At 35.7% G+C, this 22773-nt stretch overlaps 1 protein-coding gene across 2 annotated transcripts; it reads right to left on the bottom strand.

The window, feature by feature from the left end:
• Positions 1-9: 9 nt before the first annotated feature.
• On the bottom strand, positions 10-22744 carry Ikbip (IKBKB interacting protein). 2 transcript variants are annotated; one of them, XM_026397465.2, is made up of 3 exons: positions 22435-22744; positions 14655-14772; positions 10-1710 (listed from the first exon to the last, which is right to left on the bottom strand). In XM_026397465.2, exons 1-3 carry the CDS (start codon positions 22599-22601, stop codon positions 952-954), a joined length of 1044 nt encoding a protein of 347 aa, XP_026253250.1. In that variant the 5' UTR covers positions 22602-22744; the 3' UTR covers positions 10-951. The 2 variants fall into 2 exon arrangements, with proteins under 2 accessions (XP_026253250.1, XP_026253241.1); XM_026397456.2 differs by lacking the exon at positions 10-1710 and adding an exon at positions 7255-9322.
• Positions 22745-22773: the final 29 nt, after the last annotated feature.

Below are 22773 nucleotides of genomic sequence, written 5' to 3'. Positions count from 1 at the left end.
ATCCCCAGCCCTTTAATTCAGCTTTTCTGTTGCTGTGACCAAAACACCTGACAAGAACAATTTTAGAGAGCAAATTTATTTAGGGCTCATGGTTTCCAAGATCATAGTCCAAAGAAGGCGAACTCCATTGGTCTGGGCGAGGTGAGGCAAAATAACCTGGTAGAACAGTATGGCATAGGAAAACTCAGGATGTGACAATCTAGAAGCAAATAAAGACAGCTTTCCTCACCAGGAATAAAATACACACCTGCCTCTGGTGACCCACCTCTCTAAGCACACCTTATCTTCCTATAGTTAACATCCAGTTAATACCTAGCAGTGAGTTAAAACCATTTCACCTCTGAATGTTCTAGTAATGTCTCACATGATTGAGGGACACCTCATATTTAAACTATAACACACTGTGTTTCCTATCAGTCAATGAGATAAGTAGGGATTCAGATTCTGCCTTGCCCAGATTTCCCAGTGCTAGACCAGCTGATTCTCCTTTTCCCCCACTAGTATAAGGTCATGTGTGTTTAAGAGTATGTAGGCCAGGGTGATGGATAAGGTTGTTGCTATATAAAGGTGCAGGTTTATGTTTCAGCATGTTTGGGAAATTCAAATTTCAGTCTGTTTAAAAAATTAGGCTGGGTGTGGTGGCGGATGCCTGTAATCCCGTTGGTTCTGTAGGCTGAGGCAGGAGGATTTCAAAGTTCAAAGTTCAAAGCCAGCCTCAGCAATTTAAAGAAGTGCTAAGCAATCCAGTGAGACACTGTCTCTAATAAAACACAAAATAGGGATAGAGATAAGGCTCAGTGGAGGAATGCCCCTGAATTCAATCTTGGGAACCCCCCTCAAAAAAAAACTTATTACTGGGAAAAATAGAATAAAATACAAACTGGTTTTCATCCCAACATAAAAGAGGTCCCATTTTTAAAAAATGATTATCTCAGTCTAAGCTAAACAATGTTAAACATCCATATCAGAAATATGTGTTATTTCATCTTTAATATCCTTAATCTCAGCTTGGACCATAGTTAAGTTAGATATTTTTTCATTTAAAAAAGCAATTTCTTTCTCTCTCTGTAATAAGTCAGTAACCAATCTCCCAATGCGTAGTGTTAAATCATTTACCAATGGCTCCAACCGGGAAAAGTCCTTCTTTAGGTTATATATCTTTGGTTTTAGATCATTTGCAAAAGTCACTGTCTTCATAACTTTAGCTCTGTCACTTTCTAAGCTTAAAAATCTATCTGTGTGCTTGTTGAAATCACTCTTTAACTCAGTTAACGTCTTCTTAACTGAGTTAATTCTTTGAGAATTTTCAGATGCTATCTTTCGAAGTGTTGCTGTTCGATCAATACTACTTGAGAGAAGATCACCTATGTTTTTCACTGTATTTTTGTCTACTTTTTCTAATTTAGCTTCCAGTTCTTGCACAGACTCTGTCAAGGATGTTACATCAGTTACTAAACCTGAAATACGTCGTATATCTGTTTTTACAGTTGTAATCTTGAGACCAACATCTTTTGCCATGGAAGTTGTACTTTGGTCTAGTTTTGTAATTTCTTGAGAAAGAGTTGTCAAATTGTTATTCAGTATATCTTGTTTTTCAGTCATCTTGCTGGACCAAGATTTCACTGCAAAAATTTCTTCCTCTAGATGCTTTAGATGTACAATTATTTGAAACGACTTCAGTTTTTCCACAAGAGCTTCACATTTCTGACACTATAAGAAAATATAACACCACAATGATTAAATTCATTAAAGCCTCAAAATTTAAAATTCAACTTAATTTTACGTGCTATATTTATAATTTTTCTGCTCTTTGGGAAAGCATTTGGTAAAAGATGGCTTCAAAAGTAAGAGCTTTTAGAACAATTTATTACTAATGAATAAGAAGGAAAACATTCAGGAAATTTCATAAAATGTTACTGGATGTTACATTTTCTGAGTTACTACTTTCATACCATTGATTCTCTATATAGCAACTAAAATACCCTAAATGAGATAGTGAAGTATTTACTATTTCTAGAGAAGGGAAAAAATCTCTTTCAGATGAAATTTGGTATATTTGGGGGGTGAGAAAAGGCAAAAGAGCTTCTCTTTTTATCCAAGTTTTTTTTTTTTTGGATGTGTGTCTGTGTATGTTTTGTTTTTAAAACTTTCTACTTTTTAAATTTTTAACTGACAACATAAAAGGTGTACAGTTAATGAGGTACCATGTAATGCTTGATACATATATGTATTACATAATGTTTAAACTGGGTTAAAGGAAGTTATTTTACTTTATTTATTTATTGGTACCAGGGATTGAACTCTGGGGCGCTTGACCAGTAAGCCACATTCCCAGCCCTATTTAGTATTTTTATTTAGAGACAGGGCCTCATTGAGTTGCTTAAAATGCCTTGCTTTTCCTGAGGCTGGCTTTGAACTCACGATCCTCCTGCCTCAGCCACCCATGCTGCTGGGATTACAGGCATGCACTGTTTCATTTTTGAGATGAGGTTTCATTATGTTGCCAAGGTTGGTCTCAAATTCTTGGGACCAAGGGATCCTGCTGCTTTAGTTTCCCAAGTAGGGACTATAGGTGCCTGCCACCAGGCTAAGCCCTTTTTTCTGCTTTACTAAGGTTTAATTGATAAAATTGTATATATTTATGGAGTACAATGTGATGTCTTGAAATATGTAAACACTGAAATCATGTTAATGATCATATTCCTCACTTCACTTTTTCCCTCCACTTGTGGTGAGAACATTTGAGATACACTCTACTAGCCATTTTCAAGTAAATAATATGTTATTTATTAAGTATAGTCACCATGCTATACCGTGTAGTATTTGTGTTTCTGTGTCTAGTTTATTTTTTTCAGCATAATGCCTTCCAGATTTATTCATGCTGTTGCAAATGACAATGATCTTCTTTTTAAAGTCTGAATAGTATTGCATTGTGTATATATACATTTTGTTTATTGTTCATCCACTGACGGACACTTATTTTGATTCCATAAATTGGCTATTGAAAATGCTGCTTCAAAGAACATGGGGATGCATATATTTTCTCTTTTACTATTGGCTTCATTTTCTTTGGATACATACCTAGAAGTGAATGTTTCCATCATATGGCAGTTTTATTTTTTAATTTTCTGAGGAACTTCCATAATGTTTTTCCTATAGGTGTACTAATTCAAATTCTCACCGAGAGTCTAAAAGTGTTTCTTTTTCTCCACATTTTGCCAATACCTTTTTTTCTTTTAGATAGTAAACATTTTTATAGGTATGAGATGTTATCTCATTGTAGCTTTTTTCATTTTCCTGGTATTAGTGATGTTGAAAATTTTTTCATTATACCTGTTGATCATTTATGTCTTGATAGATCTTTATTTAGGACCATTGCCCATTTTTAAAAAGAGTTGTTTTCTGCTACTGAGTTGCTTGAGTTCCTTATATATTTTGGATATGAATCCCTTATCAGACATATGGTTTTCAAATATTCTCTTTCATTCTTCAGGTTGTCTCTTCATTCTGTTGATCGGTATCTTTGCTGGCTGTAGATTTTTAGTTTGATATAATCTCTTTGTGTCTAAATATGTCTCTACAGCACTATTGGGGAAGTTGAATATTTTACTGTAGTTTGAATATTTGAAATTTTATTGCACTGTGATATCAGTTTATAAAATGAAGAGAAAGAGAAAATTAAATTTTGATCATAAGATAGGTAGTTCTCATAAATATACAAAACTGAAATTAAAGCAAGGATGTGAATTGTCAGGTGAAACTATAATGGCATCAATTAGAAGATTAACTAAGCCTGTAGACTATGTACTGAACTATGAAGTAAAGAACAAATGCAAAATGCTAGAAATAGATCATCAATTTTGATGCCCAAAGACAGATATATACACTGTGATTACTCTGGAAAGGGAACCTCATTTGTCATGTATATCAATTGTTTGACTTTTCATTTAACTGACAGCTTGTTCTATGAAAGCATTATATTTTAAAGTAGGAGACTATTGATAGCAATCTACTAATAGTAAAGTAGTTGGATTCAACAATGTTACTGTTATAGGATGTGGTGGTATAATCAAGGACAAACTCTGTTTTGGGGAGTTTGTAGTTTAGTTTGGGAAGCAGAATGTCAATAAATAGATTATTGAAAACTCAAAAGAAAACAAAGAATAGAAAAGCAAATATTCAGGCTGAAAAACATTTTTACAAAGTAAGATGTAGTTTAAAGATATAAAAAAATTTTTTTAAAATGTGTATTTCTTCAATGTGTTTTTTAATAGGTTATCTTCCTTAAATTGTATTTGGCTTACTCTGCAAACATTTTTTGAAATTATTTTGGTTAATATAGTTTTATTTAATGGAAATAAAACCACAATATATATGTTCAGATAGTATTTTGATGGCATCTTTAAAAAGAAGCAGTTATATAGCTGTAAAAGAATCGTAATGAACTGATGAAATGGAGCAGAGAATTAATTCAAGGTAGCAACTCTCCCTCCTTGTCCCATCAAGTATGTTTTGGTTCAAAATGTATTTTGAAAATTTTCTCAATAGCTTTATACTACATTAACTATAGGTGGTGAAGGTAGCCTAAAGTGTTAATTTTTAAATTTTTTTAAGTAGAGAAGTTAGTTTGTGAAAATATTATTGTGGGTATATAAGAAGTAGCCACAGGCAGGAAAGAAATCAAGTAGTGATTGCAAAACTGTTTTTGCTAAACAGTGTATTTGCTAAAACACAGTCTCTCAAGGGTAAAAGGAGTAGCTGACTTACTTTCATTTGTTTTATTACTAGGTTATCATTTACTAACATATTTACTCTGGTAGAGTAAATGTAGCTTACTAGCATTACTCAAATTAAGATACCTCCTTCTTATGCCTGAAGTCCAAACAATTGTTAGAGCTTTTGAAGAGCTTATAGTCTAGTTAATGGCAACATAGTAGAGAACAAACATGTTTGTCTGAATTACTGCTTTTTCATAGTTCTACTGACAGTAGTTTTCTTGTGATTTTTTTTTCCTTCCCTAGTTGTATCATATGATAGGAGGTCCTCAGCCTCTGGAGTTGGACAGAACTTGCAGTGATAATCTAATTTTGCTGATCCTCAATTTCCTTGTTTGTAAATGGGTGTAATAATTACAAACCTATAGTGAGGAAAAGTGGTAATACGTGTAAAGTTCTTAGCATAGCACATCATAGCAGGCACTCAATATAATTCTGATGATGATGATGATGTATATGAATCTCCTAAAAATGTTTGGCACACAAAATGTTAATTTTATCCTTTTCTCTTAGCTGGGAGAGAATTAAATTAATCAATTAAATTAATCAATAGTTGATTTAATTAACTATTAATAGCTCATAGCTGAATTGAAACAAATAGACCCTGGGAAAATTTGCAGAGCTTTTGTCACCTGAATAAGATAAGCTTGTAAAGAAATAAGAGTTGTTTTTAGTGTTTATGGTGAATTTATAGTATCATTACTGAATAATGACATAGATCAAACTTTGGTCAAGATTATAGGTTATTCAGAGGACTCCAATTAGGCTGAGATTAAACCAACATTTTTCATTATAAAATATAAAAGTACACCTAGTCAACAGCTTGTCATTAGGCAAAATTTAAGAAAACACTTATAAAAATGTATTTTTAAACTTTATACTCAAAAGATAACAAAAAAATTAGGTATTTTTTTAAAGCTTTGGTTTGTGCTAAAAACTTAAAAAATGGACTCATGACTATAATAAGTTAATTGATAATAAAGTTTATTATCCATTACAAATATACAAAAATGTATCTTCGAATATTGGCAATTTTCCTTTAAGGAAGGATTGAATTTAATGTTTGGTAAATGGGAGTTTAAGAAATTTCAAATATTTGTGTTAACTACATGAACAAAAGAAACAAAGATAAATTAAGTATATCTAAATCCAATAGCAATATTTTGAATAGGAAAATCTTCGGAAAGGAACACACACACTTCAATAGTTTTTTAAATTAAAAAAAAATTTTTTTAGTTGTAGATGGATACAATACCTTTATTTATTTATTTTTATTTATATGTGGTGCTAAGGATTGAACCTAGGGCCTCACACATGCCAGGCAAATGCTCTACCACTGAGCCACAACCCCAGCCCCACTTTAGTTGTTTTTTTTTTTTTAGAGAGAGAGAGATGAGATGAGAAAGAGAGAGAGAGAGAGAGAGAGAGAGAGAGAGAGAGAGAATTTTTTAATATTTATTTTGTAGTTTTCGGCAGACACAACATCTTTGTTTGTATGTGGTGCTGAGGATCGAGCCCGGGCCGCACGCATGCCAGGCGAGCGCGCTACCGCTTGAGCCACATCCCCAGCCCCTTTTTTTTTTTTTTTTTTTTTATATTTATTTTTTAGTTGAAGTTGGACACGATACCTTTGTTTGTATGTGGTACTGAGGGTCGAACCCAGGGCCTCACGCTTGCTAGGTGAGCGCGCTACCACTGAGCCACCACGCCAGCCCCCCCACTTTAGTTTTTTTTTTTTTTAATTTTTTTGTAGTTGTAGATGGACAGCATGCTTTTATTTGTTTATTTTTATGTGGTGCTGAGGAACCCAGTGCCTCATACATGCAAGGCAAGCACTCTGCCACTGAGCTCCACCCCCAGCCCTTCAGTAGTTTTTTATGTAATGCTTGTAGAAGTGGTTTTCATTCCCCTTGTGTTATCATAGAGCATGGTGCCCACCTTAGGTTTCAGTAACTCTTACTATATGGTATGTACAAGTACATAGTAAAGTTGAATCAAATCTGGTGATAGGCAAAAATTACTTAAAAATGAAGAGCACAAGAGAAGAGATCATCTGGAAGTGATGGCACACATACAATTAATTAAAAATGAAGAGCACAAGAGATCAGCTGGAAGTGATGGCAACTAGGAGGCTGAGGCAGGAGGACCGTGGATTCAAGGCCAGCCTCAGCAATTGAGTGAAACACTGACTCAAAAGAAGGCTGGGGATGAAGCTCAGTGGTAGACTGCCAATGGGTTCAATACCAAGTGTGTGGGGGGAGGGTGCGGGGAATCACATCTATCCCTAAAGTATAGAGGTCAGAAACAATGATGTTCCAGCTAACTTTATAATCTTGTTTATTGGCATTTAAAAAAAAGCATACAAACACAAATTTGTCAGTGCACACAGATGTTTGTTTATATAACTCAATGTCTGTCTACCACAGGACTTCTTAACTCCAATGGAGAACTTGTTAGGTATTTTTCCAAAAACTTGCAAAATTATATAATAAAACTAATTATATAATAAAACTATTTCTAATTCCACTGAAACTGTACTATAAAACTGAGATAGTTACTGGCAAAAAGAAATAAGAACAGAACTTCCAATGCAAATATATGATGTAATTGGCTACATTAAATAATTTTAGATAAAATAAAGTCAATAAGTAAAATAAATTTAGTCCCAAAAGTTTGGGGAATCCTTAATGACATACTTTTAGTCATCATAATTATCATTATTTATCATTATGTTGCCACTTAAAATAAACCACAGGCTTAATGGGTATTTTTATTGTAACTAGACCAATTTATTTGGAGATCAGGTATCTAGCAAACTCAAGAGTCTAACACAGAACCTTAAAAAAATCTAGTATACAAAGATATTCTGTAAGTTCATACTTTGAAGCATACACAAGTAATAAGAAAGGCCTTAAGTAAGAATTTATTCAATTTAAAAATTCTTGCAAGTATTTGTAACATAGTTTAGAACCTTAACAAAAAGTAAAATATTTCCTAGGTTTTATAGTTTTCAGAGAGTGCATATTAATTCACAGAAAAGTCCCAGGCTCATCTTCAGGCACATTATCCTTTATTTTAGATAAAATTCCTCCTTTTCTTTTTCCTTTTTGTGGTGCTGGGGTTTGAACCCAGGGCCTCATGTGAGGCAACCACTCTAGCAACTGAGCTTTATCCCCAGCCCCTACAAAATTCCTATGGACTTGACTGTCTGGACTCTTAGCCTGCAGTGAATTAACATAGGAAAGTGAAGAACTGACTGAGGCAGACTTGTTACTACCCAACCTGAGCAAGATCAGGTGATGGAAAAGATGTAAGGAAAACACAGGTTTGAAAAATAGCAAATTTGGGTCATTCAGTGAATTGTAAAAATTCTTCAATAGTACCCAGATATAGCAAAATATTTGGATCCAATATAATAGGTGAAATTCATATTGATGTTCATCAACTAATGGGAAAACATTTAAAAAACTGAGTATATCACCTTAAAGACAGATAAATATAAACTTTAGAATTAATTATATTTAATTATATTTAAAATGGTTAAAGTGAGGTTTAGACCTTAAAAAGGTAAGCTTTGATTATGTGGATAAATCCATTGTGTGGACTTCTCATTTTTCCAATAAAGTGAGGCATAACACTATAACTCAAAAACCACGGAACTAATTGATTTATGCATAGTTGAATGATTCATCAGAATACATGCAGTGATTTTTTTAAAAATCATCGATTCCTTTATTTTCTAGCTTATATTCTTCTAAAGTTCCCTTTTCTCTTGTACTGGAATATGTTATAATATCATGAACTTTTCCTTTCAGAACATTCAGTTCATTTTGCATCTTTAAGAGGCTATTATCATACTGAAGTCCTTCAAGGGTTTTCTGCATCTCCATTATTTCAGATACAGCTTTCAACATATCATCTTCCATATTAAACATCTGCATAGTGAGGTCTTCCATTTTCTTTTCTGTTCCTATCAGATCCTGAGAGACTCTGAGAACAGAGAGAACAGCACTTTCAATTGTTGGCAAATGAGTCTTGCATTCTTCAACTTTGGGTTCATAGCTGGAAAGTTTATTAGTCAGATCTTCATCTCTGGCAAGGAGAGCATGCTGTTCCTCTTCTAACTTCTCAACTGTTTTTGTATCAGAGCTAAGCTGCTCTTCTACTCTCAGAAGATCCTCTTCTTCTTGTCTTTTTACTGTTCTAATATTTCGTAGTGTGCTATCTTCCAACTCTTTTAGCCGTTCAGTGAGTAATTTTATTTCTTGCTCAGCTGAGTTAATTTGGACAGTAACTTGAGAATGTATATGTTTTGCTTCTGATTTGAAAATGTCTGTATTATCATTCATTTCTGCTAGGCTTCTCTTCCAGAAATCTGTAATATTTTGGAATTTCTCATTAAGCTTTTGCATCTTTTGAGTGAGCATCTCTTCACTGTTTTGAATGTCATGCATGAATCTTTGGAGGCCGGATACTTCCTGTTCAAACTGGGTCATCAAAGACATGGATGATGTAGCTTCCTGCAGGATACTTTCAGTAGACTCAAGCTGCATTTGTAACACAAAACAATTCCCAAGGCTACTTAATACTTTTTATATTAGAGACATATACTTTTAACTATTAGGAGCATAATAAATGCCAAGTTCAAATTCTGACTAAAATATTCATGACTAAAATATTCAAGTATGTCAGAATCAAACAGACAAACATTTATTACTTTCATGGTTGTTTTAACAAATAAATACAGATTAGCCCTTTGCCACAAAAATATAAACCTAAATTTATAATCCTACGTTTTTTTGTTTTTTGGTACTGGGGATTAAACCCAGTACCACATCCCCAGGCCTTTTTTGTGTTTTATTTAGAGACAGGGTCTCACTGAGTTGCTTAGGGCCTTGCTAAATTGCTGAGGTTGGCTTTGAACTTGTGATCTTCCTGCCTCAGCCTCCTGAGCTGCCACCATACTTGGTGCTATAATCCTAGATATTTGTGCTTTGCCATGGAAACATATTCAAGAGAAACATAATGTAAAAAGAAAGTCTGAAGTGTATCACACTGTCCTCTTTTTCACTCAAATGGAGTTAGTTAAGATGTCATGTTAATGGTTATTTGATTTTTTTAGAAATTGCAATTTAGTGTAAAAATATGTTATTTTCCCTAAAATCTATGATTCTGGAAGAGTTTCTGCTTGAAAAAAATTTTTCTTGGCCAACCTTTTATGCATAAGGTACTAGAATCAGATCTCACAAAGCAAATATGAATTTAAAAAAAAGTTTAGTGATAAAGAATCGTAATGCAAAAATAAATAAATAAATAAAGTTTAGTGAGACAAGTCACAAATGATAAAGTGTTGTAAGTATCAGCAACTGATATTAAGCTCCTGCTACACCTCTTCATATATATCTGGACTATGAAGACCAGTCCTGGTCTTAATTAAGTCTATATTCACATAGATAATAACTTCATAGATTATAGAAATGCCTAGAAATGATCATTAATATATCAAATGTTTGTAGAATTGTGTTAAAGACATAACACAGTTCTGCCTTTAAGCAGTTTAGTTTAACTGGGGAAAAATGCATTTATCTGCATTATAACAGTGATTTTCCATCTATGGAAGCACCTAGGTGGAGACTCAACCCAGACTTCAAAGATCAAGAAAAGATATATTATAAAAGAAGTATTATCTAAATATCTGCTTCCAGTCATTTCCTCTCTAAATAATCCAACACACTACTATCACTTAAATTTTTAAAAAACTACTATGCACAGTATGGTACAATAATACCTTTCTTTGTTGATGCTTCCTAATACTTTCTTTTTTTTTGGAGGGGGGGGTAGTACTGAGATTGAACCCAGGGTGCTCTACTACTGAGTATGCCCTTTTATTTTGAGACAGGGCCTTGCTAAGTTTAAGTTGCCCAGGCTGGCCTTGAATTTGCAATACTCCTGCCTCGGCATTCCGAGTTGCTGGGATAAGAGGCTTCAGCCACCACACCTGGAGTCTTAAGCTTCTAAAGAAACGTCCATAGCCATAAGCCTGAGAGTGGGAATTATTGTAGCATCTATTAATGTACTTTCCAAAGTATAGTTCAAAATTTTTGAATGTTCACTCTGTGCCAGAGCTAGTGCTAGAAATTTTATAAAATATAAACACAGCATAGTTCCTGATTTCAAATTTGATAGGGGGAAAGTATTATGGATCTTCTGTATTATATATTCTATAGTCTCAATAAGATCTATCCAGCGTCTTCTATGAGCTAGTTTCATTTCTAGGTGCTAAAAAAATAGCAATAAAAGATGCAGTGTTTGCTCTACAAGGAGTAAGGGAGACAAAGAAATTAACAACAAATCAGAATGGGCTATGATTAGTGTCACTGTCACCAAATAGGGGTATGAGGAGGTCCTTCCAAGGGTGCAGTGAGACCTCAACTTGGCCCAGGTGGGCTCTTGACTTACTCCACTGAAAAGAATTGACAATGCATTTATAAAAGACAGTAAAGCAAAGATAGATATATCCCAAAGGCAGGGTGTGGATGCCCCTTGTTTTCATGGCTTTTTTCTTCTGGGGCATTATATGCTCATCTTTCTCATGAGGCAAGAAGAAGAGTAATACACCCAGAGTTGAGCTCTCTGACTATATGTAGTACTTTCTTGCAGATTCCCAGGTACGCTTTTGTGAAAATCAAATCCCATGTCAATCATTTGATATTTGGCATTCAGAATGTTTTTTCCAATTTAAGCAGTTTAGCTATAAATCATTTGTGGGTACATTGTATAGGTCCTTTTTTTTTTTTTTAAAGAGAGAGTGAGAGAGGAGAGAGAGAGAGAGAGAGAGAGAGAGAGAGAGAGAGAGAGAGAGAGAGTTTGTTTTTTTTTTTAATATTTATTTTTTAGTTCTCGGCAGACACAACATCTTTGTTGGTATGTGGTGCTGAGGATCGAACCCGGGCCGCACGCACGCCAGGCGAGCGCGCTACCGCTTGAGCCACATCCCCAGCCCCAGGTCCTTGAATCTAGTGATATTTAAAATTTAAATTGATTATGCTTTTGTTCTAATTGATCTGGTGCAATCATACGCTGGAAGTTTTGATCATCTCACTAGACACAAGTATAGCTGGTCATGCTCCTAGATTTGGGTCTCTAATCTAGTAAAGGTTTCTTTTTTTCTTTGTCTGAGAGCTCACCTATCTCACTGTGACAGAAGTAACCCAAGGAGCAAAAGATTGTAGAGGAGAAATAAGTCAGGAGTACAATAAAGAAAGGTTTAAAAGTGACTCTGAAGTCTGACTCATTAGTAGACTGATAAATTAGATAAAGAAGATCTGAAAGTTCTAAAGACCTTTCAGGAAGAGATACATGTCTTGTGTTTTTTTGTAGTCCCCATTTCTCAGAGAACATAAAACACATTTGTTGATGCCTAGGAAGAAGGGCAGACTTTATAAAAGCCTTTTGGGCTCATCCCATTCAAAACCTATAGTATTTCCAAGTGACAGGTGGGAACAATGTGCAATAATAATACTAACTAATAAGATAAGACCACTCTGAAATGTTTTTTAAAAACTATTTTAATGCACTCATGTAGCCATAATACAAATTCCTTTAAAAACCAATTCTGAGATATACTTGTATGTTGGTAATTAGCAGTATTTTGAAGAACTGAGCATCTTAATCTAAGATGATTTCCTGTGTAAGCTGTTCATCAGAACATCACTGTAATCTTGAGGCAATATAGCCCAAGTAAACAATCTATTTTTCAGTATAATAATCTCAAGCTTTAATTTGCAAATTATTAAATGACTGATACACTATAATGGTATAGTTTGGCTCATGTGTTAAAGGCTTGCAGCAATGTTCAGAGGTGGGACTTTTGGAAAGTGATTGGATCATGAGGGCTCTGATATTATCAGAGGATTAATTACTGATGAATTCATAACTTACCAGGCTATTGGGAGGTGGTGGAAACTGCAGGAGGTGGAACCAGTTAGAGGGAGTGGGTCTTTGCAGGCAGCAAGTCCTGGGTGACTATATATTGTTCTTAGCCCCTTCCTCACTCTTCCTCTTTCTCCTTCCCAGATGCTCGGATGTGAGCAGCTTTGCTCCTTCCACACCTTCCACCACAGTGAACTACAACATTACCACTGGCTCAGAAACAATGGAATCAGTCCACCATGGACTGAAACCTTCAAAGTCATGAGTCAAAATAAATCTTTCTTCTTGTAAGTTGATTTTCTCAGGTATTTTGTCACAGCGAATGAAAACTAATACATCACAGTAACTAGCATTTATGGCTGCCAATATATTCTAATAGTTTTTCACTTTTTTGAAAACAGCCAATACCTTACCATTATTTGTAGCTGAAAGTTTTTAAACAGTTTGCATATATATCTCATCCTGTTATTTCTCACATAATGAATGTTGAATAGAGGCCAAGGGAAGTTCAAGTAATTTGTTCCAAGTAACCGAATGGTGATGAGAGCCCACCTCTAGTTGTTTTTCCCTCCTACTGCATTATGCTGACTTTTAGGGCCAGCTTTGGGAAAAGGCAGCTATTATTAAAATACTCCTAGAAAAGAACTATAAAAAGACTGAATACTTCTTGGATTCAATGATGATATTTTTAAAATATTTCAAAAATTTTTTGTCACCAAAATATTTTATTTAAAAAGGAAATCTGGCTTTGTTCAAAATTTATTTTCAATAGCTTTTAGTTAAATATATGAATTCTAGTACCTGAAATTTTTCTTTCAGTATTCCAGAGTGCTTATAACCAGATTCCAATTTGAGCCGTATGTCAAAATACCAAGTCCTTTTCAGTTTCTTCCCAGAAGCCCATTATGCTCACCTTTTCCATGGAATCCTCTGGCATGCATAAATCACTCAATTTTCATTCATGACTTTTTTCTTCTGGGGCATTATGTGCTCATCTTTCTCATGAGGCAGTAGGGAATTAGACCCTCCATCATGTCTGTCTATATTAACATCTTTACCACCCTGGTGCCAACCACACGCTGATAACATGAGTAAAGGTTTAGTGATGGATAGATGAACAAATGTGTTTCCCAGTGATAGCTTGGTCACTGCTAGCCAGATACAGCCCACATGATCACAGTGGATCCTCTTCTGAGAGATGTGGGAGTGACAAGATGGTTTCATATTTCTAAGAATCACAGTAAATAATGCATCTGCTGGAAATCATTTGCAATTTGAAGAAACATCTTTATCTTTTTGTGGTGCTCAGGATTGAACCCAGGGCCCCACACATGCCAGGCAAGCACTCTACCACTGAGCTACAGCCCCAGCCCCTACAAGGTGTTATTTTAATTTTCATTAGAACTCCGGCTATAGAATCAAAACTTATGTTTAGGCTAGTTATTTTTTTTTTCTGACAGACCTGTTATTTTTATATGCATATACATACATTCTTAAAATGTGGAAAGAAAATGATAGATGATCTATAAGTGCTACTCATATTCTAATTTTATATGTAAAGCTCAACCATGTTTTCATTGCTCGGGTAACCTGACACTTGAAAAAATTAACATCATATCAATATGAACCTATCAGTTTTTTACTTTTTTTAAGTTTTAAATTTTTTAAATTTATTTTTTTGCAGTGGTGATGATCGAACCCAGGGCTTTGCAAATGCATACTGGTCTTTTTCAACAGTAGACATTGTTATATATAAAAATCCATGTCCTTTTAAGGTGCAATATAAATCCAAATTGGATCAGAGGAAGAATGTCAAGAGGTAGGAAGATCAGTGAGTTGAAATAGTAACAGTTTAACAGGCAGGAAGAAAGAAGTTCTGAGCTGGCATAAAGGAAGGCTAGAAGAGAAGTAAAATGGGAAAGTCTCCCCAAATAAATTAATAATTACCTTTTCTGAAATTAAACTGATTTCACTTTGAAGTCCTTGGAACTCCTTGCTTTCCATTTTCAGTAACTGGTATTTGTTTTCTACCTCTGCAAATTTTTCTGACTGTTGAAATACAAACCTGGGAAAGATTAAAAGAAAAAAAGTCACTATGGCCCTATTCATATTCATTTAAATTTGAATTTCAAAGAAGTATTATACCCACTTCTGGTAAGAACATAAACTCTGGTAGCAAGCTGTAATTTTTGTCAGTTTATTTCATTTATAACATGCAGATAAATACTATGTGATAGGTACTGCTTTAACTCTTGACAAGAGTAAACTCTGTCCTTGTTTACATTTCACAGCCCAGTAAGACAGTGTGATATCTGTAATAGATGTATGTACAAACAGGAAACATTTTGGAGAAAGTCATGGTAAACTATTTAGAACAAGCTCTTTGATCTAAACTATTTTTCTCAAAGCCATATTAGGACACTTACCTAGAAAGTGTTTTTACAGGAGAAACAAAAAATGTAGGAAAAACAAAGATTATCTATAAAAAGTACTTAAAAGCTAAAATGTAGAAGAATAGACTCATGAAAAGCAAAAATCATGATTTGGAAGAGAGAGAGGTAATTGTGATTAGAAGGTGCAAAATACAGGCTGGGGATGTGGCTCAAGCGGTAGCGCGCTCGCCTGGCATGCGTGCAGCCCGGGTTCGATCCTCAGTACCACATAAAAAGATGTTGTGTCTGCCGAAAACTGAAACAATAAATAAAAAATTCTCTCTCTCTCAAAGAAGATGCAAAATAATAGAAGAGGCATGAAAATGAAAGGAAGCCACTGTCAAGGTGAAATACATATGTAATGCAGGTATATAAACCCTACAATTGATTATACTCTACAATACAACTCATGTAGAGCAGTTCAGATATCATTCTAAAATAGAACTGAAGTGGGCCTAGTGGCACATACCTGTAATAGTTTTTATGTGAAAAAATAAAAATGACTGGGAATGTAGCTCAGAGGTAAAGTTCCTCTGGGTTTAATCCATGGTAACAACAGAAAAGATGAGAATAATAGGACTTAGAGGTGTAATTCAGTGGTAGATAGTTTGCCTGGCATGTGAGAGGCCCTGAGTTTGATCATAAGATTAAAACAATAATGAGCCTGGCACAGTGGTGTATGCTTGAAATCACAGTGACCCAGGAGGCTGAGGCAAGAGGATTGTAAGTTCAATGCTAGCCTCAGCAACTTAGTGAGGCCCTGACTCAAAAAGTAAGAAGGGCTGGGGAAGTGACTCTGTGGTAAAGCACCCCTGGGTTAAATCCCCAATACCCAAACCAAACCAAAATAAAAACAATAATAAAGTTGGAATATATTCTTCATCAAACAAAGGTAGAAGAATAAAAAAGGTATCCCAATCTTTAGGGGTTAAGCACCCTAAGTTCAATCTCTGGTACCAAGAGAGGGAGAAAAAAAAAAGCAATGGAGCAGAACCAAGTGAAGCACTTAAGTAACAGTACCTAGAAGAGTGGTTCAAAAGCTCCCCTGTATCTTGGAATCACCTGGCAGCTTTAACAAATCTTATACCTGGGCCTCACCTGCAGAGATTCTGATTTAATTGGTCTAGTATATATGATGTGAACATTGAAAATTTAAACAGCTTCAGAGGTGATCTGAATGCACAGCATGAGGACTACTAATTGACCATGTTTTGTAAATTCATTTCCATTGAAATGAACTTAACTTAAAAACACTTAAAGATTTCAAAGACTTCAAAGAGAGGTAAAAGACTTTTTTTTTTTTTTAAAGTGTAGCTGACTTGGGTATTCTTACAAAGGCAATGGTGTTTTGAACTCATAAATGATATCTTTAGACTTCTCAGTTGTTAAAGTTAAAATGGATTCTTCTGTTTTTTTTTTTTTGGCTTTTTAAACCAACAGAATGTTGGATGAAATTTTTCTTTTCTTGGGGTACCAGGGATTGAACTCAGGGGCACTCAGCCACTGAGCCATATCCCCAGCCCTATTTTGTATTTTATTTAGAGACAGAGTCTCATTGAGTTGCTTAGTGCCTCACTTTTGCTGAGGCTAGCTTTGAACTCGAAATCCTCCTCCCTCAGTCTTGAGAGAACCTAGGATTACAGCATGCACTACCTTGCCCCATTGAAATTTCTTTTGATGGTACAGATTAATGTCTGTCAAGAGATACTTAGTATAATTTCAGGTTATATAATTAGCACAGATTCTCCTGTGTGTCAACATGAATTTTAAACAAAACTTCTGGCTATTAGAAAGCCTTCATTTCCTAATTTCTTTTCTTTTCTTTTTTTTGGGTACTGGGTGTTGAATCCAGGGGTACCCTATGAATAAGCTACATCCTCAAGCCTTTTTATTTATTTTTTAAGCAGTCCACTAAGTTGCCAAGGTTGGGCTTGAATTTGTGATTTTCCTGGCTCAGCTTCCCAAGCAGCTGGGATTATAGGTATGCAACACCAGGCCTGGCTAGGTTCATACTTTTCAAATATGGATGGGTAGACAAATTAAAAAAAATATATATATATATATTGTGTAGATGGACACAATGCCTTTATTATATTTATTTATTTTCATGTGGTACTGAGGATTGAACTTCAGTACCACATGAAAATAAACATGTGCCTCACATGTGTTAGGCAAGCACTCCACCACTGAGTTATAACTCCAGCCCCAGACGAAATTTTTTATCCACTTCTCATTCTTGAATTTTAAGATACCCACCCAACCCTCAGTATAGGTTTGGTTGAGGTCAGCCTAAAGAAGTAAAAGCTAATTTTAGGGGCTAGTTTTATCATCCATACTCCATAGTATTACTTCATGGATTGATTGTACAGATCAGCGAGTTTATTCAGAGTAAAATCATTATAAAAAAGACTGAATCAAAGTTGACTCACTATAAAAATGCATTACAGGATTTTCAATTTTATCAAATATTTTAATGTTGTCTGTCTCTGGACTTTTCAAATTCAAGCATTAAGTAAACACTTGAAGAAAACTGACACATCAGTAGAGATATCATTTCTGATGTTAACTTGTAAGGTTTTTCTCCTCTTATGTTTAACCTTTCACAAAAGTAAAAAAGTACAAGATTCAACCTTGCTACATATGAATAGTGCATATAAAAACATGCAAAAAGTTGACTTATTGATACTAATGAAAAAATGAAAAGTGGTCTGCATGGTGTTGATAAGGCATAATACATTATAATACATTTTATTTCCATTTAAATGTGCCACACTATTCTAAATGCTTGATCAACATTAATTCACTTAAAATTAAGGAAGAGAATGACTGATTTTCTAGTCAAGAAAGTACCTACGAGAGGGATGCTTCAGTTTTGAAAAACCAAGTTTTTTTCAATCTGGCATCCAGATTTGAGCCCAAGGTGCTTCATTTTCTTTTCATGAGTCAGAGGCATATTCTAACAGAACCATTTCTAATCTTTTAGGTGAGTGTGAAAGACCAACAATTAGGGTCTGCTGAGTGGTAGAGCTTCTAGTGAAAGGAAGAAAATGACTAATTCTGGATTTGGGGGATCTCTATTTCTAGAGTCTGGTCTTATTTTGTATTAGTATCAAAGGAAGGGTACATATACAGGTTAAGTATGTAGCTGGACCATCTTGGCTCTACCACTTATTAGCTATAGTAACCACCTTGGACAAATTAAACAACTTTTGCTCATTTCTTCATCTATAAAGCAAGGGTAATACCTCAAAGGGTTATTACAGGGATTAAACAGGTTAATATTTATAAAAGTTCATAGAATAATACCTAGAGTTTAACACATCAGCTATTCTATTTAAGTACATTGGCCCTTTCTTTTTGACTATTTTGTACAACTGTTTTTCCATCCTGCCTATGTGTCTATGGTTTATAAAGGAGCAGATTACCTTCTGTTTACCTGTACTTGTCAGCTAGTCCTATCCCTGTCTCCTTTGAACATTAAGCATAATTTGGGTTGGAGCTATGGTAAATGAAGTATAGAACAGATGGATTAGACCACTTACAGGTTACTAAAGGAGCATCATTCTCTTATCCTACTTTGGGATCTCTTCTTGCTATCACATAGGTAAGGCCCTGAAAATGTTAAATGTAGGACAAAGGTTAATTGGCTAAATTTAGTGTAGGCCTTCCAAAAGGAATCTTCTTCATTCTATCATAAACCATTGCAATCTACAGAGACCTCATATAGATTTAGGGCTCTGTAGCCCTAATGGTCTACTGCCTCTGTATGGCTCCTTCAGAATTGTAGGAGGTAGAGACAGTTGATTGAAGATGTAAATACAGGATTTCCTTTGGCTCTCATTTCAACTTAATAATGACAGAGGCAAATGACTAAAGGAAGGTATTATAAACCTTCTGCAAAAAATTTCTAGTGTCACTAGCAGGGTTGGTACATACTTAACCCTATATTTCATACCATCTACAGCTTCATTTTTAGCACAGAACCCAATATTTAGAAAAACACTGAACATATTTCATGTTTAAAGTACAATCCTGTTTTAAAGATAAAACTCTAATAACAATAATAGCAAAAGATCTAGAAAAAGTTAGCCAAGAGTATATAGACAAAGTTATACTGGACGATAAAGGAAGAAGAAAACCCTAAATATTGTTTAGAGAGCTTTTGAATTCTTTTACACAATTATAATGTCATGAAAATCTTTTATAAAAGCAACTTATAATTTGTTGAAATTTCCAGAAGAAAATTAAAATCTTCACAATGGAATTAAAAAACATTATTTTTTTGTACTGGTGATTAAAACTTTATCACTGCACTATGTCCACAGCCCCTTTTCTTTCTTTTTTAAAAATTGGAAGCCAGGAATGATGGAGCACGCCTGTGGCTCAGAAGGCTGAGGAAGGAGGATCATGAGTTCAAAGCCAACCTCAGCAAAGGCGAGGTGCAAAGCAACTCAGTGAGACCTTGTGTCTAAATAAAATACAAAATAGGGCTGGAGATGTGCCTCAGTGGTCAAGTGTCCCTGAGTTTAAACCCGGTACCAAAAAAAAAAAAAAAAAATTGAGACAGTGTCTTGCTAAGTTGCTGAGGCTGCCCTCAAACTTGTGATCCTCCTGCCTTATCTTTGTAAATTGCTAGGATTATAGCTCCAGTTGACTGAATTTCTAGGTAACTAAATATCCTTGTGTAAAAGGTTTTGTCTTGTTTAGTAACTTCCTTTTTAATTTTCTGAAAGCAGAATCTCTTCAATTATTTTATCTGAAAATTTTCTTTTAGAAATGAGATATGCAAACTGACACTGAATTCATGTCTTGGGCCGCTCCAGTATTTATTATCAAGTTGATGTATGATGATGTATCAGGATTTTATTTAGCAGAGAGAAGATAGGAAAACAACACACTTTTAAGTTTGTTATGTATTATTTCTGTTTATTTTTCAAACAAGGACCCAAAGACTAAGATCTGAAGATACTCATATATTGTGATGCCTTGAAATCTTCCTGGGGCACAAGGGTTCAGACTTTCTCAGTGAGACAAAGTGTGAGAGGATGCATAAGCAGTGTTTATAGGTACACATATTCACTGTTATATTTTAACAACTGAATAGTGTCAGTTAAGTTACCATTTAATAAGGATTTGGTAGATTGAGTTTTTGAAGCTAAAGTATGTGTTCTAATGGTAAAGATTTCAACTACTTTGTTATAATTCTGTGCTTTGAAAGTATTTAAGAAATGGCAAATGTTTGCTCTTTTATTTGGAGAATGTTTGCAAATGTCTAACCAGGATAAAATTTCATCCCCAAATTTACCACGAATATTTTGCTATAAATAGCAAACTAAATGTATATACTCAATTCTTGTGGCAAAAGATTTCTCAGGAGCAACTTAGAGTCAACTATTTTAGTACAGTTGTAGATTCTGTCCATTTTTTTTTTTTAAAGAGAGTGAGAAAGAGAGGGGGACAGAGAGAGAGAGAATTTTAATATTTATTTATTTTTTCTTAGTTCTCTGCGGACACAACATCTTCGTTTGTTTGTGGTGCTGAGGATGGAACCCGCGCCGCACGCACACTAGGCGAGCGCGCTACCGCTTGAGCCACAATCCCAGCCCGGATTCTGTCCATTTAAAAACAACCTTTTTTTTTTTTTTTTTCTTTTAATGGTGCTAGGCATGGAACTCAGGGCCTCAAACATGCTGACAAGTGCTCTATCACTGAGATACACCTCTAATCCTAAAAATAATTGATTCAGTACTAAAAAAAATTATTTTTCAAAGTCATAGCTCAGATGAAATCTTTCAAATGAATGTAACATGTTTTTGTCTTTCTACAATAAAAACAAAAATCCCTCATAGCAAATTCCTTAGATGAAGCATCAGCTTTTCAAGTTTTAAAGTTTAGTTTTCTATTAAGTTTTCCCCCAAGACATAATCAAATTATTGAATGGCAGCTAGGCATGGTGGCGCAGGCCTGTAATCCCAGTGACTTGGGAGGCCGAGGCAGGAGGACTGCAGGTTTGAAGCTAGCCTCAGCAATTTAGGGAGGCCCTAAGCAATTTAGAGAGACCGTGTCTCAAAATAAAACATGATGGATGGCGGGGCTGAGGATATAACTCAGTTGGTAGAGTGCTTGCCTTGCATGCACAAGGCCCTGGGTTCAATCCCCAGCACCCGTTCCCCCTCCACACACACAAAAAGAGAAAACAAAAAAACCAAGATGGGGGTGGGGGAGGAATAGAAGTTCCCTGGATTAGACAAACAGGGACAAAGGGAATGGAGGGGATATGGGATATAGAAGCAACTTATAATTTGTTGACAGTAGACTTAATCGGACATAACTTTCCTATGTTCATATATGAATACACAACCAGTGTGTCCACATCATTTACAACTACCAGAATGTAGTTGTAAAACTAAAAAGAATAAAAAAGTAAAACATAAAAAAAGAGTTGGGGATGTAGCTCAGTAGTTAAGCACCCTGCGTTCAAACCCCAGTACCAAAAAAAAAAAAAAAAAAAAGTCTAGATTAAAGGTCTGGGGTTTCTTCTAGACTTCTATCACTTTGGAAGGTTGTGAAAAATGGAGGAAAATTCTATTAAAGTGTCAGTGTTGTTATAAAATGAAACAGATTATCTTGGGAAAATAAAACAACTAGTTTAAAGGTTATTTCTAATATTTATTTTCCCCAATGACACCAGTATATCATTATTTGTTTGGCTTAAAAACTACAAATGTTTACACCTAAGTAAACACAAGTACTACACAGAAATTTTGCAGCTTCACAGTTACGGTCAAATCTGTAACTTAGGTTTTATATTCAAACGTATGTACATTGATGGAAACGAGAAACCGTCCAAATTTTGCCATTAGCATTAATGTCTGTTGAACTTTCTTTAAAGTTGCAAATGTTTCCATCAGGTATTTTAGGGACAGCTGGGATGGGGTCAATCTATCGCGGATAACGGTTTATAAAAACGTGAAAGCTTCTGACGTGTAGCAGAAGCGTGGCTGAACCTGCAACGCTTAACAAATGGCTGACTGGTTCCCAAATTTTAGGCTCAATTCCAGTTGAGGGAAGAGGGGCACGTTTCTAGCCCGGAAGAAAAATGAGTTACAAGGAATGAGAGAAAGAAAGAACAAAGTTGGGCCGTATCCTTCCTCTGCGATGGAGGCAGAGAACAGAAGCCGCAGGCCGGGGGATGCAAGGTTAGCGGGATGTGAAGCCAGGCGACGCAGGACGGGACCGTGACCTGGAAGAGCGGGGCGACGCTGGTTGGGCGCCAGCGGCCCGCGACCACTTACCAGGCCAGGCCTAAGCACGTCCCCAGCGACAGCAGGCTCAGGCCGGTCCTCGGGTCCGCCCAGCCGCTCCCTTGGGCCTCGGGGCTCTTCCTGCCCTCACCCAGTTTCACGGGCTCTGCAGGGGCTCCCTTAGGCCCCGGCTTCTTCCTACTCTTCACCTCGGACATGTCTGGACGCCCTGAGGACCGCTACGGCGGGGAGGCTGTTCACCCACGCGAGCGGGACGTGGCCGGCCTCCACTTCTTGGGAAGCCTCGCCCCCTTACAGACCGGGCAACGCCCAGAAGCCAGCTCCATCCCTCTCCCGGCCATCCTCGCTCCTTCGTCGCGCCTCCCCGCC

The sequence above is a fragment of the Urocitellus parryii genome, chromosome 5 (genome assembly GCF_045843805.1).
Source record: "Urocitellus parryii isolate mUroPar1 chromosome 5, mUroPar1.hap1, whole genome shotgun sequence".
Taxonomy (NCBI): Eukaryota; Metazoa; Chordata; class Mammalia; order Rodentia; family Sciuridae; genus Urocitellus; species Urocitellus parryii.
The sequence above is the reverse complement of the archived record's forward strand: the minus strand, read 5'-3'. Positions and strand labels throughout refer to the sequence as shown.